This window comes from Tigriopus californicus, chromosome 5 (genome assembly GCF_007210705.1).
Source record: "Tigriopus californicus strain San Diego chromosome 5, Tcal_SD_v2.1, whole genome shotgun sequence".
In the NCBI taxonomy this organism is placed as follows: domain Eukaryota; kingdom Metazoa; phylum Arthropoda; class Copepoda; order Harpacticoida; family Harpacticidae; genus Tigriopus; species Tigriopus californicus.
The window spans coordinates 4,759,801-4,776,908 of NC_081444.1; the positions used below are offsets into that span (position 1 = coordinate 4,759,801).

General features: G+C 40.8%; 3 protein-coding genes across 4 annotated transcripts; 2 read left to right on the top strand and 1 right to left on the bottom strand.

Annotated features, from left to right (window-relative positions):
* Positions 1-238: 238 nt before the first annotated feature.
* Positions 239-15,161, bottom strand: LOC131880383 (nuclear hormone receptor HR96-like). 2 transcript variants are annotated; one of them, XR_009373256.1, is made up of 10 exons: positions 14,945-15,161; positions 9,996-10,624; positions 9,830-9,923; positions 9,470-9,759; positions 8,393-8,874; positions 8,143-8,326; positions 7,853-8,062; positions 6,111-6,329; positions 3,733-4,056; positions 392-529 (listed from the first exon to the last, which is right to left on the bottom strand). XR_009373256.1 is itself a non-coding variant. In XM_059227009.1 (9 exons), exons 2-9 carry the CDS (start codon positions 10,191-10,193, stop codon positions 326-328), a joined length of 1,881 nt encoding a protein of 626 aa, XP_059082992.1. In that variant the 5' UTR covers positions 10,194-10,624; positions 14,945-15,158; the 3' UTR covers positions 239-325. The 2 variants fall into 2 exon arrangements, 1 of the variants encoding a protein (XP_059082992.1); XM_059227009.1 differs by lacking the exon at positions 3,733-4,056 and having other exon boundaries at positions 239-529; positions 14,945-15,158.
* Positions 11,986-12,896, top strand: LOC131880386 (ankyrin repeat domain-containing protein 39-like). The gene has a single exon (XM_059227013.1). It carries the CDS (start codon positions 12,100-12,102, stop codon positions 12,772-12,774), a length of 675 nt encoding a protein of 224 aa, XP_059082996.1. The 5' UTR covers positions 11,986-12,099; the 3' UTR covers positions 12,775-12,896.
* On the top strand, positions 12,830-14,228 carry LOC131880385 (protein NipSnap-like). The gene is made up of 6 exons (XM_059227012.1): positions 12,830-13,031; positions 13,092-13,206; positions 13,279-13,397; positions 13,476-13,668; positions 13,728-13,854; positions 13,918-14,228. The coding sequence occupies exons 1-6, from the start codon at positions 12,918-12,920 to the stop codon at positions 14,066-14,068; spliced, it is 819 nt and encodes a 272-aa protein (XP_059082995.1). The 5' UTR covers positions 12,830-12,917; the 3' UTR covers positions 14,069-14,228.
* Positions 15,162-17,108: the final 1,947 nt, after the last annotated feature.

The window sequence follows — 17,108 nt, forward strand, 5'->3', positions numbered from 1 at the left end:
ATTGACCCAGCAACCTTGAGAGAACAACGAAAGCAAGTTACCCTCTCCATTTTTGAATCTCTTTTTTTCCTGCTGGAGTCTCACATGGTGCCATACTCTCCCCCTCCTTTTTCCCCCACATAAAAGCATCAAAACATGTAAAACCACTAGTATTCTTGTACAGCGTACTCTTTTAACGGCGGTGTGACGAATCCCAATCTTTTGAGTGAATGACGAAAAAAAAAAATCACAAATAAACTCATGTCAAAAACTGAATGACGTTTTACTCCATCTTATAGAACTCATCACATATGTTGCTTGTAGATGTTTGAACAAAATAGGCATCTTACGGCGTTGGTTTAAGATCAAATATTTCAATAAGGAGGGGTTCGACCAATTTGGGATTGAGCCCTAGGAACAATTGTATATGGGACTCGTTCAAGCGATTCAAATCCTTCAGTCTTCCAATGAGATGCAAATAAGCGCGCCGAGCATCACATCCAGTGCAAATGGTTTCCAAATAACGCCGCAGGAGGTAGTAATATGCATCCTGAAACAGAAGTAGGGAACATACAGGGTTGTCCCAATTCAGTATCCCAAGTCAGACAATAAATTGGTCTTAGCTGAATTATGTTTTTGTGATGAATATCATTTGAAGAAAAGTGCTCTGGGATCCATGTGATAAAGTTTCATGCAAATTGGTGCCCTCATTTTTAAATCACGCACACCCAAACAAAGCACTCTTTGCTTGAGGAATACATTTTTCTATGTACCCATCTAGAGGCCTTGTTTTGATCAGACACTACTTAATTGTGCAACAAAACTTTCATTAGCCTGAGCTTTAATGGGAACATATACCAAAAAAACATTGTTATAAAAAACGTTTTGAATGATAGGTTTGTTTTAGGACTGCCAGTTGAAGACAGATCTCTCAATAAAGAGATAATCCCGTTCCATTGTCACATCCATGATCATTTCTTACCCCTCGCTAGCAATTGACCAAAGGTTCTCCCATTTAAGTTGTTGAAGGCACCAACCCATATGGTAATCTAAATACCACAAAGAACCTTGATAGACTCTGTTAGCCCGGGTTCAAACCAAGGGTGGCGAATTGGCAAGGAGATGCTCTACCAATACGCTGCGATTGATATATTTTACTGTTTGGATCACTTTCGGATTGAAATTTTTGCAGGGGACCCTAATTTAGGACAACACTTTACACTGCCGATGAACTTTGGCAGCTCATTCTATTCTATTTCAAGCCCATAGCATCAAGAAGAAGTATAATTAAAAACGCATTAGTCTTTGTATTTCCAGTTCAGTTTGGGGGACTATGCGCTCTTAAATGTTGAGCTAAGAAATCCGAATCTTTTTGCAAGCCAAGGCTGAAGAGTTTCCGCCGTAATTCCATAATCAATTTGACAATCAAATGAGGGCAATGCTTTATATCACCTGAGTATCAAATACATATTACGCTTTGTTTTGTAAAAATACTGCACATTTGCTATTGGAATTTTCCAAAGACTGATTTGTACAAAAACTGGCGTCTCATCTTTCTAGGCAGAGGCATGTTTGTTGGGCGAGATTTGGTCCTAGAGACAATATTGTACTCCGTTTTATCAGGCTACATTTAACTTTTAAGCCTCTTTCCTTGTTTAACTCATTTCGTGACCATTTCTTTTCAATAACAAGTCTTGGATGAACATTGATGAAATCATGAAAAAAACTACAGTAAAAGATGTCAAGTTTACAGGAGCTGGCAGTGCACGCATGCACAAGTAGAGTACAGTATGGCAAAGATCCACCGAAATTTGCTATGATCAAAAGAGGAAAATGTGATTGTCGTTTGTGATTCAAAAGTCACAATATCATTCTCTAAAATTTTCAGTTTTCAAAACAAATCCTTTGGCTTCAAAGACGACGAATTACAAATATTTGAAAATGTTTTTACGTCACTGGCACTTTAGTTACGATGGCTGCATAGGAATATTTGTGATTAATATGACATATTACATTTGGGCTATGGCTTAGTATGGGCTAAAGCTAGGAAATATTCTGCTGGTTTAGAATCAAATTGAACATAATTTTAATGCTTGTTTTTTCACTCCAGACGGCCATTGCACTTTAGTAGGTAGAGCTCATATAAGCGCGCAAGGGATAAGGAAAATATCTACAAAAAATGATAGTTTACAATCACAGACCTGGCAAGAAATAATCATCCCTTAGTCCCCGACCTAAGTACACGTACATTCAAGAACAGTTTCATGGCTTTGTAATGGATGCAATAAAAATTAATTATATATACAACTCATGGCACCGATTACTCTGTCTGCCAATATCTCAATAAAGCCAAACGATTGAATCATTCCAGTTCATCCCTGTTCATTAATGGTAACTGCGATTCAAAACAGTCAGTCCAATCATCGAGCTCAGACATTTTTGTTCGACTTCGCTCATCCATGGTGTGAACTACTTATGACTTATCACTATCATGCTTTACTATCTGCACCCAATATGATAACTAAATTTATTTGATTGATGTTCAATTGTGCATATCTAAATGAATTCTCTTTTTTTCGGTTGGTTAACTCTCATGTCATGGTTCCTCCTGGCTCAAGACGCAAGCCTAGAGCTGTCAAATAAATGCACATTGCCTGATTTGCATTTTGTTGTGTTGCAAAAGAAAGAGGTAACATTAAGTAAAAACATGACTTTTTTATATCCCAAGGCAAGGCACGCTTCAAAGATATGGCTGTTACTCACCAATGTGGCCACAATCAACTAAAATCCATGAGTTATATATAGTGCCTATATTCACTGCCAAACTAGCATACACGGTACTAAAGATCTTTATTAAGCATCTTTTAGCATAAACAAAGCAAATTTCACCCTCATTTTTTCGACCTTGGTTGAGCCATCTTCAAATGGAATTCAACTGCCTTGGTACATGTTCAATTGTTCATAGATTGATCTAACCAAGTGTTCCTGCCGACTTTCAAGCCAAACAAATCGATTGGCGGGACTTAAAATAATGACATTAGACAGGAACCCCTGCCAGCATAACTTCGGCAAGCTCCATGGAGTCACACTACGTACACACTGGTACACTGTTCTACATAAATCAACGGCAACTTGAACGCTCTTAATCATATTTATGGCCAAAAAAGAATTGAACTTCAACAATGACGATGACGATGTCACACTCCATGAGCATGTAATGAGACCGACAAGCACCCTAACGGAAATGTTCGAAGATCCAAGAAAATGAAATATGTTGGGAACACCAGGATCTTCCTGATTCAATGCCAGCCAATGAGCAGCAAAGGACTCGTTTGTTTCGAACACTCATACTTATATTAGATCATTGTATAATCGAAATCGGAGGCTGAGGATAGGTATGGAATAACGGTACGAGACTCTAATTTGTATTGCATTCATTCTAAAGCCGTTCAATCTTCTTCAAGGGAGATCATAGCCATTCCTGCCAGTCGATCAATCTTGATAGAACCCTCGTTTGAGGTAATCACTGTCCAGCCAAATGCATGCAATTCTTGTTCGACCCTTCATACCGTTCTCAGAAAGGGTTTCATTCAGGCCATTCTGGAACGTTATGCTTACGGACGGCCCACGTAATAATGGGCATGATAGAATGCCCAAATATGATTAGCGCTGAACAACTCAAAACAAAGAGGATCTTTGTTTCGTAATTGATGAGGAAGGCCTTCGCTCTATTACTAAGAGGGGAGAACTAACCTAGGGAGCATTTTTTGGTGGTGAGATGACCCGCAATTAGCCCTGAGGGGGCAGAACTTCTGTTCAGGAAATGCATCAGGACTCCACATGCCATCATCACTGCCACCGAGATCAAAGCCCAACCATCAACCAGTAACTTCAATATCTTGAGGGGCGATGGGCATATTTCAGATGATCATGATGATTCTGGAGCATAAATTGACAGGTGCTGGCCGCGTGACAACATAATCAGCTCGAGCTGGCTGAGGATGCTGGCCGCCAAGTTTATGGGCTCAATTTGACATCGGAAATCGGTTTCCGACACTTGTATGGACTAAACAATACCTTTGGAGATGGAAAAAAAAATTGAGGGAGAGGGGACAAATTTTGGTTCGAACAAAGATTCTCTGAAGACTTGGTATGATTCGTTTCACATTTCGATGGTGCAACAGAAACTGCATTATCATAACATTGAATGCCAGTCAGTCGCCTTACTCGGAATCGCACAATGGTATGGAAAACAATCGGAGGAATTGGAGAAGGGCGTCGTCACTAGTGGTATTCATATTTGTGCAGGGTGTCCTTGAATACGAGTAAAACCACTCAATTGTTTTTGTTGGTATGATGGTAGGCGATTCAATTACAAACTGATAGTGGGTTACGGATGAGAATGGGGCACAACACGTAAAAAGTGAAAATAAGTAGGGAGTCAATTTGGTTGGAGTGCTTAACGATAACTTGGCATGTCACAGGCCTTTTCCGTTTTTTCAATGACTCTTGGATGTCATCAAAAGCTAAGTCACTTGCAAATAATGTAGTTCAAAAAGAATAAGATGGTAGGCTATTCAAAAATCCACAAAAATCGGGTTGATTATTTATGATTGATGGAAGGATTATGCATAACTTGCTCTGTAAAATTAACTAGCAAAGAAGTGAAATTCAAATTTGGCGCACTAATTTTGGACCTTCCTGTTGTTTCTGTAGGGTAAGAATGAAGACCAAGTTTATTAACAACGGACCGGCTGATTATGTTGAAAATTCAATTTTTGGTCAATTTCCTAAGTCCAACAAATATGATTATTTTGTAGTTTTGGATCCGCACTGCCTAGCTTAATTTCAGAATATTGTATGCACGAATAAGGTGGCATTTTGAGTCAAATTGAGTCGAATTTCACCTCTACATGGCTCAGCCAAGGGTAACATCGTTTTGCTTCATTATGCCAAGTCGACCAACTGTGGGTTTTGTGGAATTTTGAAGCATTTTTTTTTCGTCTATTACCCATGTAAAAAAAAAGAAATTCAACGAAAGACGTAATTCTTCAACCTTATTTTAGGCATTTGTGAAAGGAGAGTTTGGGCAAACGTCAAGTTCAACTCGAACCGTGATCCAATTGAATTTTCAACTTTCGAGTCAAAACTTAAAAATGTCATTTTTTGTGCATTTCTGTCGCTGTGCTAATATGTTAGCTCTATAAGATACTGTTTGCTTCAACACACCGGTAAACTGAAATAAAAGAAAAATTCAGTCTATGCTTGGGGCTAGTTGATTGGCCGTGATGTATGTATGTATGTCTAAAATCTTCTTCAAAAAAGTGTTCAAAATCAGGTTGCCGCTCAATTCGGACATTTAGGCAAGCGCTGGTACCAGCAAACAAACTTGCCTGCTAATGCCAGTGATGCACAATTGGCGTTTCGAACTGGTTTTAACGAAGCTGACCGTTCCTCATCCAGTAATGTGAAAGAAGGGTCAGCTTCTCAAAAAACATATTTGAAGCCCCAAACCTGCATGACTGACACTGGTACCAGCAAACAAACGAACCTGCCAGAGCTTGCCTAAACCTCCCCATATTTACCGAGGGAATCGCTTAGTATTGTTATTCTTCGATCAGCAACAAAGACATTTTCATTTTTCATCTTTGTGGGCTAACTTAATTCGTCCTTATCGACATGATGTCATTGGACCGGATATTTCCATCCAAATCACTTGTCTCATTCACAAAACGAAGCCTTGCACTGGCAGGAGAGCTAAATAACATTCACGAGTATTTCCTGCCCTTCCTTCTGGGCTACCACATCCCTAAACCACAAAAGCATCTACCCTTATAAGCCCCCCCCCTTTTATTGATTTACGTTTGAAATTTGACTTTACTACTTCTAAAGGCTAGTGACATTTTAAACTCGCCTCCGTTGGAAATAAACCTTCTTAAGCAGGATAAATATATCTTAATCTAAAAAAATCACATGCGAATAAATCTGCGAATAAATCCCCCCCCCCAAAAAAATGAAATAACCTGTGATTTTCACTGAGATTCCTCGCCAAAAACTTGATACAGCCTCAAAAATAAATAAACACTCACCCTTGTCTAACATTTTCGAAGCTTTAATCCCACTAAACATACCTGTTCAAGTTTCACCACATCTTTGTGCAAGACGTTGGTTCGCGCGGGATTGAAAAGTGCAATGGCTGAAAGCAGAAGCATCACATTCTCGTCCGTCCTCCATTTGGGATCGAACGATTTCACGAACCGTTGGTGCTCCTCGTACAAATTGACCCCTAAGTGGCTGGCTTCCTTTAACAGCTCCATGTTTACCTCTCGTGGTCGATCTTTGGACGGAATCTTGAAATCAAGACCAACACATAATCATATAATTAGCATATGAATGAATTGATCTGGGGCTGCTGAATCTTTCATTTGGAACCATGGTAGCTGGTGTGGTCTAATGTACCCGATAGAATCACGATATGGTTCCCCAGAGGGCGTAGGTTCGAATACCGCCTTCAGAGAAAAAAAAACCTTATCAAATTGAGACATGTGCTTTGAAAACAATTTCGTAGGGTGACATTTGTGAGTTTTAAAGTAATTACTCACAAATTTCTACAAAAATTTCTACTTACAACCTAAGTTTTTACGTATTTTACCAAATTTTGAACCAACTACCAAAACAACCATTTTCGTGGATAAATGCTATTTCTGTACCCTTCTTGGCGTTTTCCATGCTAAAGATGATTAAAAATGTCGGATTTATGTTGTTTCGACTGCCGTAATTAATTTTCCAGCTATACTGGCTGTTGTCACTTTGTTCAAATTTGCACTTTAAATATAGTCATGAATATCAATAATACTTTTTGAGGTCACAGGACTCTATTGATTAGGCCTCGGGAATATCAACATTATCTTTCTAGACGCTACATTTGTTAGAGAGCAAGATGGGGAGAAAAATTGAGCAACGAAAATGAATATTTGAAATTACACAGTCTTATTACAAGAAGTGACTGAAACATCTTATTTCAAAGGCATTGATGGATTGATTGATGGACGGATGAACTAGTTAGTTGTACCATTCCTCAGTTCCCTAAGAGCCAGTCAAATTGATCCATATTTTTTTTTTCTTTTAATGTAAGGTACATCAATTCTTTTTCTACCGTACGTATTGGGGAAATAACTCGTTAGCCAAACTTAGTGAATCCCCTTTGCATCCTGGCTTTAAAATATTCCAGATATGTCCATTTACTTGAAACAACAACATGCATTGGGTATGCCTTTGTATCTATTGTTTCTTTGGTTGAACCTTTATTATGTTTCAATAATGAGTCAAAGCGACAACCTGTTTACTCTCAGTTTTGGCTCATTTATTACAATTTAGGCATTTCGTTTCCTTTTTTCCCAAGGTCAATTGATAATGCATCGGACGAAAGTGATGGATAGAATCTTTCAACCTCGATTCGAAAAGACATGTTGGTTAATTCGAGGGCTGGCACGAGTAACAAAAAGCAATATTTAAGTGATTCATGAGTGTTTCTCACAAGACTTGGGGTATATCGGTTAATAAATATTTGATTATTATTTGTTTCAACCATGACCTTGAATGCAGAATATATATAGTACGGTCAATTCCCTCACAAAAAATATCGACAAACTAAATTGTGAAAGAGACTAACAATAGCCAACTGACAGGGAATGAAGAAATATGAGTGATGAAATGTCGTGATAGTATTAGACCAATATCATTTCGAAGAAAGGAACAGATAAAACACTAATATCTAGACATAGGGGGCCCGCCTCGAAAAGACAATATAAAATGCCGCTTTTGTAGTAGCAAAGTTAGGATTTGATATGATCGAAAAGGACAAATCACTTACCCGCCACGAGTTTTTGTCCGGATTGTAATTGATAACGGATCTAAGGATCATGAGCTCGGTACAGCCGCCTTTGAGTAAAGCGATTTGATCCTCTTGACACATGGTGATAAACGGGTTGATCTTCTTGGCCATACGAATGATGCGTTTGATGGCCAAATCCGTGAGGTTAACTACACTTATCAAGTTCTTTGGATCCGCATTGGAAAAAGGCTATAAAGAGGGATAGGTGATCGAGCTTGAAAAGTCCATGATCTAAATAATTGAAAACGCTAAACCAACTTTGAACCTACACTTTTCTCAAGATCCAATGGTTCCACCAAGGATCGGGATGCCATGAAAAGCTCGTGAAGACGGTCGGTCTCTCGATCGTTCAGTGACTTTCCTGTGAGCGAATGCATTGGGGAGTGGATATTTTGTACGTGAAATTCGGCTTCAATGGCCACGGTGACGATATCATCCAGATTGTCGAAACTCCTGCAAAATGAATCCAATCACGCTTTATAAAATCCGCTTGGACACTTTCTCATGAAAGAGCCTTACGTGTTCGTGATATCTGGGAAACTAAGAGACGAATCGCTGGATTTGATTTCAGTCATGGCCCCAACCAAGGGAATGCCGCCCATATGGGGCGAAAATGGATTCTGCCCGCAACTTGTGCTCGGATAGGATTGGGGGGATTGTTCGTTTTTGACATCCAAGTTCATCGGATTCACTTGTTCGGGCAAAGTCGTTAAATCGGGTGACATCCTAGTTAAAGAACTCTGATTTACAGTGGCATCTAACGGGAGATCTTTGGAGCTACTATGAGCACTGAGTTGGGGCTGTTGGACCACAAAATTCAACATGTTGATTTGGGATCGGTCATGGATTGTGGGGATAAAGGTTGAGTTTTGTGGGGGAGAATTGGAGGAGGTTAGCTCGTGCCGGATTAAAGCACATTGCTCTGAGGAATCGTTGGATGAGTAAGGATCCGCCAGTCCTAATCGAGTATTGCTCTCATCCGGGATTTCGTATCGCATTTGCTAAAAGAAAAACACGGAGTTGAGAGGGTGGTAAAAAATCATGCTTTTACTATTGAAACTATTACGTTTCGGTTATGATTAGACTGGACTACTTTGGCCAATTTCAAACTAGGTAAATGCGATGGTGGGATAACCTGGTGCTTTCCTGGTGGGACTGCATCGCCGAGGGACAATCCAGCTGTAGTGGTACTACGTAAATAGCAATCGATTGAGCTTTCGTGTTGGTAAACAGTTACCCATCAGACATCAATGATCAATGATCCCTATTGCACTCTTTATTCCAGTTCTATTTTCGTATTGTGGACTTTTTGGGCAGTTTTGTCTCTGTATCAAATTTGTTCGCTGTCGGTTGTTGTGGTTAACATCTAGCTATCTATAGGTTCTTATTGAAGACATGTCAGGCAGGAAAATAGAACCGTGGACTTCTCTTGGCTCTACTGAACCCTCTATTTGACCCTGTCTATACTTAGTATTTTGATTCAAAACTGATTAGCTAATTGTTACGGTTTCCACACCTTCTCAAAAAGTCAAACCAAACTATTTGTGACAGATGAGAGAGCAAGAAGAACTACCCAAAATCAAATCATTCACTCACTTTTTGCCGAGGCTGGTTATCGTCTTCGGAGGGTGGCCTTGATGAAGGTAAAACCCGGGCTTGCGGCCTCTCGAGTCCGATGGAATCGGTCCCTAAAGGGAATGAGATACTCGTGGACGCTGGTGAGACAACATCCCTATTATGTGGCAAGGTGGATGGGGAGGCTGCGGCCAAGAATGCCCCCGGGGACAAATCCGGGACATCTTGGCGTTTCTTGGCCCGATTCTGTTCAATCTTTTGTCTTTTCTGCTGCTTCTCTTCATCCGATAGAATCCACTCCTTCTTCATCCCTGTAGAGGAACAAAAATATCCGCGTCGTTACTATGTTTCTTTGTCAAATTTACAAACCTAGTAACTCACCAATGTCAAAACATTTCTTTAAGCGACATTTCTGACAGAACCTTCTCGTGACCAATGTCACTTCACATTTATTGCTAAAAGGGCATTTGAACTCCTGCAAAAAAAGGAAGAAAAAAAAGTCCCTTTAGATCAAGATATCAATTTCCAATCCGTCTAGTTACACTACCTTGTTTTTAAGGGCGTTTCGCCTAAAAAACGCCTTGCAACTTTCGCACGTCAACGCATTGAAATTGTATCCCAAAGCCTTGTCACCGCAAACCGCGCAGTACTTGTTCAACAACTTGTCGATTTTGCCCTCTTTCTGCCCATCCTCTCCGGAACTGGTCTCCACGGTCTCTTCCTTGCACACAATACTGGGGTCCATGTTCCACCTGCGAATCCTCTTACTGCCCAAACCTCGACTCAAGGCATCGCAACCTTTCAAGTTCAGTTTGCGGGGACAGAACTCACGATGAAGCTCGGTGGCTTGGACTTGAGAGCGGTGTCGTTGACGTTTGTGGCTAAAATCCGGGGTCTCGGTGATGGAACCTCGTCTAGAACTAGGAGTGGAGGCTGGCCAAGGGTCAAAGGCACCCCAGTTATTATTGTTGTGCCCGGGAACGTCCGACAGGGTGGGAAAGTGAGCACGCACGAATTGATGCAAATGAGCGAGATGGTGACGTTGACATTGCTGATAATAGAGTGTGTGAAATGACGGTGATGGGCTCGAGAACAGAGATAAAACCTCCTCATTAAATGTAGACGTTGTTGTGGGGCTGACCGAAGACCCAAAACAGGATTCCAAGGGATAGAGATCTGTAAGAGCAGGAGAACACGATCGACCTTTGACCATGGACATAGACATAGCGGATTCCCTTATAAGTCGGTGGGGCAACATGCTGATATTGTCTGGTGATCCCTTTGAAAGCTTATGAGGGTCTTTGGAAAGGGACTGCGGTATTTCAAGTCTTTCAAAGGCGAAGACACGCCAATTACTTGAATATTTGGTTTACATGTCCAAAGTGACAAATGTAGCCCGCTGAAACTATTGGTTGTAAGAAGCTGAGTTGTACTTTTGTATTGATGTCTCAGCCAAAGAGGTCGGATTTGAATGTATTTTAACTATAAAACAGGCTGAACCGCAACTACTTGCGGAACACTTTTGCTTGGTAACCCCTGGACTTTTACTTTTTCTTTTTGGAAATGAAATCACATGAAATTTGAATAGCATCATGCCATATAAATGAAATAGATTTCATTACTGTCATGTTACCAAGCAATCGAGAACAATATCGTGGTACTAATTCAGATACGAATATGTATATTTTCCATTAGTGAGCAATCCTTGGAATCAGATAATTTGATCCAAAGGACAAATAAAACGTTAATTCTGGTCCTGGCATTTTTGTCCGGGCTCTACTCATTAATTATGAATTATTTGCCGCACCTTTGTCTCCTGAAGGAAGACTTTCAACGAGACAAAAGGGAGCCCACAAGACACGTTTCTACACCTTATTGGCCCCACATGGCAACCAAACCACCACGGGTTCGTGAAGGCTGGTTGGTGGAACCCAAATAATTGGGAAACATGTCTCAGCACTTCTAATAATATCAACAATTGTTGCAACAAGAGCTCCCTTATACTTAAGCACAAACGGGTCGGTCTTCGCCATAGAAAAAAACTGCGGCTCAATGTGCGTTACTAGATCAAAGTCACTTGGCTCATTGAATCAAACTATTAGCCAATTATTGTATATATTTGATACAATACTAAGTCGAGACGGAAATATTAAGTAATAATGTAAAACTTGTCAAGTGTTGATGATACGAATGCTCAGTGGACATTCTTTACTTGGGCAAAAATCCCGTTCCCCAACAACTCCAATGTATCCGATACTCATGTTTAAAATTGTGTATTCATTATTGGCTTAAGAAATGTGCTGTAGCTATTCAATATTCCTCACCTACTACACAATATATGGGCCTTCGAGGGACCCCACATCATTACCACAAAATGCTGGTCTTTTAACACTCACAGCAAAATTCGAAGGGGATTTAATTGTTAGGTTCTGCTCATGAATGAAACGGTCGTTCGTCTGTATAAAAGACCGACGCGTCGAATTTGAGCGCAAAAAGTTATTCTCTGCGTGCTAAACGAATCAAAATTCTAAAATCAGCCCACCAAGGTTACTGTTCTCTCTCCTGAAGGTTACCGACGACCGATAAGATAAGCATTTCTCTCTACCCCGAAAAAGGCTCATAATCATCACAATTTCCAATCTACATTGAACATGGAATGGGAACACCAAATTCTAGCGGCCGTTGTGGACCAAGACCAATCCAAGATCAAGCACATCCTGTCCAGACCCGGGGTTTCGAACCTATTGGCTCATCAAGACCCCGAGGGAACAGTGGAACCCGCCCTTCACAAAGCCGTCGTTTTGGGTCATGTGGAAATTGTTCAAATTCTCATGGAACACGGAGCCAATCCGGACCAACGGAACCAAGTACAAGACACTCCTCTACACACAGCTCTTCGCCTTCCGGGTTTAGAACTTATGGTCAAGGTCTTGGTGGATCACGGCTCTGACGTGAACAAACAAGATTCCGATGGTTTAACGGCCCTTCACTTGGCCATTGATGGCCACAGTCCAGTGAGCATCGTGCATCGTTTGATCAACGCGGGGGCTTTGGTGAATGGTATACCTGATAGTGGGGCTCCTTGTCCATTACATGTAGCCGTTCTAGCGGACAATTTGGAAGCCTTAAAGGCCTTGCTTTGCCATGGAGCGTCCTTGAATCTAGTCCGATATGTCGAAACGTTCCACGGAACGCCCTTAGAAATCTGCCACAAGCTTAAGAGTAATCTTACGCATTACGAAGCAATGAGAGATATCTTAACGCAATGGAATATGAATGAGAATAGTACAGATAAGAAGCATAATAAAGCATGTTTAGTGATATAACAACCCAAGCTTGCGTGAGTTTATGGGCGACAAGTTCCGAAAATAGGTTTGAAGGCGAGTCTCCATCCTAGGCTTAGCAACACGGAGATCCAAGCAGACCACCTGAGGAACGACCACTTAAGGGACCCACTTCAAAGGTTGAAATGATGGCGATGACAAGGCCATGGAGGAAATTGTCCTCCAATATAGCAGGATTGACTGCACGGGTGGCCTCAATCTCGACCGGAAACACCGATCACGCTTGGATCTTCTCCAGCGTGAGTACTCAAAATCAATATGAAAGCATACGTATATAGGTGAGAGACAAAGGTTTTTAGGATGCGGCCAAATCTGCTGGACACTCGTCATTGTTGTCCAAGAGCGACACGGTCTTCCAAATGGTGAGTGACACGGTGTCCCCGAAGAATTGGGACGAATACGTCAAACGAAAAGGTACTAGTAATTATGCACAGGTCCTCATGAAATATCTCCATGATTGTGTGTCTTGATTTTGTTGCCATTCAGCCGGATATTTTGCCTTGTGTGAGGCCAAATCCGATTTCAAGTTCGAACATTGCGGTAGCTGGCACTTTATCTACGGAGATGTGGGCTTTCGAGCCATGCACTTGGTCAGTTACAAGAAGGTAATTTGCAGCTTGGACAAACATTATTTTTAGATCCAATGAACATTGTGGATTTTATGGGGGGTATGTGTTTTATAGGGCTGGAACGACGTGGACACTACTCGATTGGCCATGAAACATGATGCCGAGTATCAGAAAGAGTACCGAGGTAGCTTGAAGCTGCTCAAAAATCAACATATTGAACTTCACAAAGGCTTCAGTTATTGGCCGGAGCCGGAGAAGCGATCTGGCCAGAACATTTATGATGTTCGGAGCTATAAATTGAAGCCGGGTAAAGTCCCATTGTCGATCAAAATTGTCCGTACTTGGCCTAGAATAGAGTATTTGCAGGAAGTATGTATGACTGGGGTAACTATTGGGCCAAGGGCATCAAGTGCCGGACTCGAGTGAGGGATGATATCCCGTACGCCGGATTCTTCACCCAATTGGGCAAGATTCACACCATCTACCATATGTGGTATGTTGGGAACTCTATCTTTAAGGCCATTGACCTGGATGTAGAGTCTGTTCTCATTTGAAGGGTGTACTCGGATTTGGCTGACCGGAAGGATTGTCGAATGGATACTTGGACCAATCCGGAATGGAATGAGATCGTGGCCAACACGGTGCCGCTCATCAAGAACATGGAAACACGCATTTTGGAACCACTTCCATTCTCTCCCACTCAATGATCATTGATAAATGACCTTTTATTGCAACCTTCTGGTAGCCCTGCTACTTCCGACTGTTAATATTGGAAGGCGGGCAATTATGTTTTTACATATTGAATTCTATTTTTTGTGGAAGTGAAAAAAAGCTAAGGGAAAGCATTAAACTTATTGTCCGACAAAATGTTTTCCGTTCAATTCCACGGCGAACCATGGTAGCTGAGTGGTCAAATGTAGCCGATGGAGGCACGACATGGTCCCCTAGAGGCCGTGGGTTCGAATCCTGCCTTCGGAGAAAACCGGATAGATATCAAACAAGTTCAAGCGGCTCATATTCAATTCAAAATATGCTATTGGGAAAGACCCCCGTTTTAATCAGATTATGCCTTTGGCTGAGGTTTAGTATACAGGTTAACTGATTTAATTATACTCTGGGCAGTCTATTTATGGATTTTTTTTTCGTAAAAAGGATTCCAAAGCTGAGGAAATGTTGAAGCAATTTCGATAAAGAAATGCAATCCCCCCATGATTAACACTTCATTGCGTTTCGATGCTGAAAGCGTATTCCTTCAAGACGTCAAATATGTTGCCAAACATTTTGAGCACATGACCTAAAGGATTGACTCTATATTGTGATCTCATAATTCATATCCGGGTCCTCCCAGGAATAAGGGTCTACTTTCAACCATTCTGGAATATTTATTCGAACATATCACCAAGGTTCCAAGGTATCCATGGACTTGCATTATGCCTACGAACTTGGCACTCTTTTCAAAGTTAATTTAACATATTAAATTAACAAATACAGGCGATATACCCCAGGAAAACTCGAACAATTTGTGCTATTGCCCAGTTTGATTATATGACGTGCAAATGGAAGCGTATTTTTTGTCTTCTTACCACAAGAAATACGGGCAATTTCTCAGGGCAATCCGGTCATTTGCCTCTTCTGTTATTTTTCATCATGTTTATCCACATACCACCCTTACAGTCACACTATTAGGGACTTTAAATGTCGATCTGGTAGATGCTGAAAGCTGTGGTGTATCAAGCGTCCTTGACAGGAACATTGGTTGTTTTTCAAGGCTTTCTTGGCAACTTGCATCAGCTGTGTGAGCCTGGATTTTGACATCGACAAGAGCTTCTCGGAGTGGAAGCTATTCCAACTTGGATTGGTGGCCATGGACACAAAATGCAGAAATATGACAAGTGAACAATAAGCTACTTTTGATTTCATCCCAATTTAACAATGAAGCAACTGAAAATGGGCACACTATACAAAGTAGTCGGATGAATTACGCACCAAATATTACAAACTATTTTGAGTTATTTCTCTTTAAAAGCATGTGATTTTTGGCTCTTGGTTTTAGCCGGCAAATATCAAAATTCAATATTTGAACGGTGCCAGTTGGAATGGGAATTAGTTTCCACTTTTGCACTCTATCATCAGTTCAGCTGTTTGAGTTCCCCTTCACTTCACGAGGAAATTTCGCTTTCCACGAAATTCTGTGACTGGCTTTTAAACCAACATACAGTGCCACTGTTTCACTATAGAAAGGGTCATTCTCGTGCAGTCACCCTAAAACCGATGCCCGCCTCACGTAAGAATAGTGGCTAGAAGCTTAAGAGCCAGCTTCGTTCTAATCGTCTGAGGAACGAAGCTCAGTCTCGAAATCTCGTTTGATTTGCAAATTGTGCGCGGGAAAATCTGGAAGAGCTCAAACCCATTTCAAATGGGATGTTACGATACAATCCAACAGGTGCTTCCGTTTATTTTAACTTGATCATTGTTTCTTGTAGCGCCATTTACGGCGTGCCCATAGGGACTGTTTGTATAAAATTGATTGATTAACAAGAAACAGAACATTTTTGTCCCTCAGGAAACTGTCAACTTGAAAAAGGAATTTCCTGTAAAAAGGGAAAGAAAACTTGATGGCTCGTGAGTCATTTGATCAACACTACGCGCGCAGTTAGTAGGAAAGTTATTTTGCCAAATCAGTCGACTTGTGCCAGGTTTGAGGTCAAAATTTGAATTAAAGAACTGGAGCAATGGTCTAAGCTTTGAAGATATAACAATAAGAACATTTCAATCTTAGGCCCCTCTTTGTCAGCTCTATCATCCTTTAACAATGTACAAGTAAGTATCCAGGGAATTACTTCATAAGTAAATGTTGCAAAAGTATCTTGCCCTTGATTGCAAGGATCTAATTTTCTGGTTTTATTCACGTATAAAAAACGAGAACTAGAGTTGCACCGACAAAAAGGTGGTCGATTTTGGCGAGAAATCGTCGAAAGTGCAAGTAAAATCTAGGACTTTGCACATGCATCCATTTTAAGGAGGGAATTAGTTGTTCCTTAATAAAAGGAACGAGTTACATTTGCAATTACTTTGGTCAAAAATGATAATTCGTTACACAACTATTACTCAAAAAAAGGTAATAGCATTACTCGTTACCTTTCCTAAAATTTGTATGACCAACATTTTATTGTTATTGCCCCATCAAGACCATACTTCCCTAAAGAAATTGTGTTTTTTGCTTCAAGCAATCCTATGCGTAACATTTTAAGACTTCGTGTCGATATTTTTCAACAATGAGCATTGCCATTAATCTTGGCGTAATTGTTTAAAAGGTATTGCTTCATAATTCTTGGGGAGTCAAGATTGGGACCCTGTATAGGGTAATGATTGTTGAAAGTTTGAAACAATGCCACAAAAGTCATGATGGAAAAACAGTATTAGACTTTGTCAAGCCAGAAAAGCTTCCCTGTTAGTAAGTTCCCATGCCATAAGTCGTGGAAATTTGGAGGCTTTGGAAATTTGATGCATCCTACTCAAGCCAAAGAAAGATTTTCCTTGCTTGACGATTGCGCCGAATCAGGTCTTCAGTCTAATGGAACTTCATTGAGAAGGTAGAGGGAGGGCTAGTCAGAGAAGTGACACTCACGAGATTTCTGAGATTTTTTTGGCTCCCTCGCTCGCGGCTGCCTGGTGTGTGCGATGGGGATCGGCTTTGAACACATTTAGTTACGTGAATCTCAAAATCAAGTTCCGATTTCAAGGGGC

Excerpts from the sequence above, each read along its gene's own strand:
- LOC131880383 (XM_059227009.1), bottom strand. The coding sequence starts at position 10,193 with ATGGACCCCAGTATTGTGTGCAAGGAAGAGACCGTGGAGACCAGTTCC. Across the intron at positions 8,875-9,469 it reads ATAACCAGCCTCGGCAAAAA|CAAATGCGATACGAAATCCC; the intron begins GTGAGTGAATGA and ends TTTTTCTTTTAG. Across the intron at positions 8,063-8,142 it reads CATTGGATCTTGAGAAAAGT|CCTTTTTCCAATGCGGATCC; the intron begins GTAGGTTCAAAG and ends CCCTCTTTATAG.
- LOC131880386 (XM_059227013.1), top strand. The coding sequence starts at position 12,100 with ATGGAATGGGAACACCAAATTCTAGCGGCCGTTGTGGACCAAGACCAA.
- LOC131880385 (XM_059227012.1), top strand. The coding sequence starts at position 12,918 with ATGATGGCGATGACAAGGCCATGGAGGAAATTGTCCTCCAATATAGCA. Across the intron at positions 13,207-13,278 it reads CGAATACGTCAAACGAAAAG|CCGGATATTTTGCCTTGTGT; the intron begins GTACTAGTAATT and ends GTTGCCATTCAG. Across the intron at positions 13,398-13,475 it reads ACTTGGTCAGTTACAAGAAG|GGCTGGAACGACGTGGACAC; the intron begins GTAATTTGCAGC and ends TGTGTTTTATAG.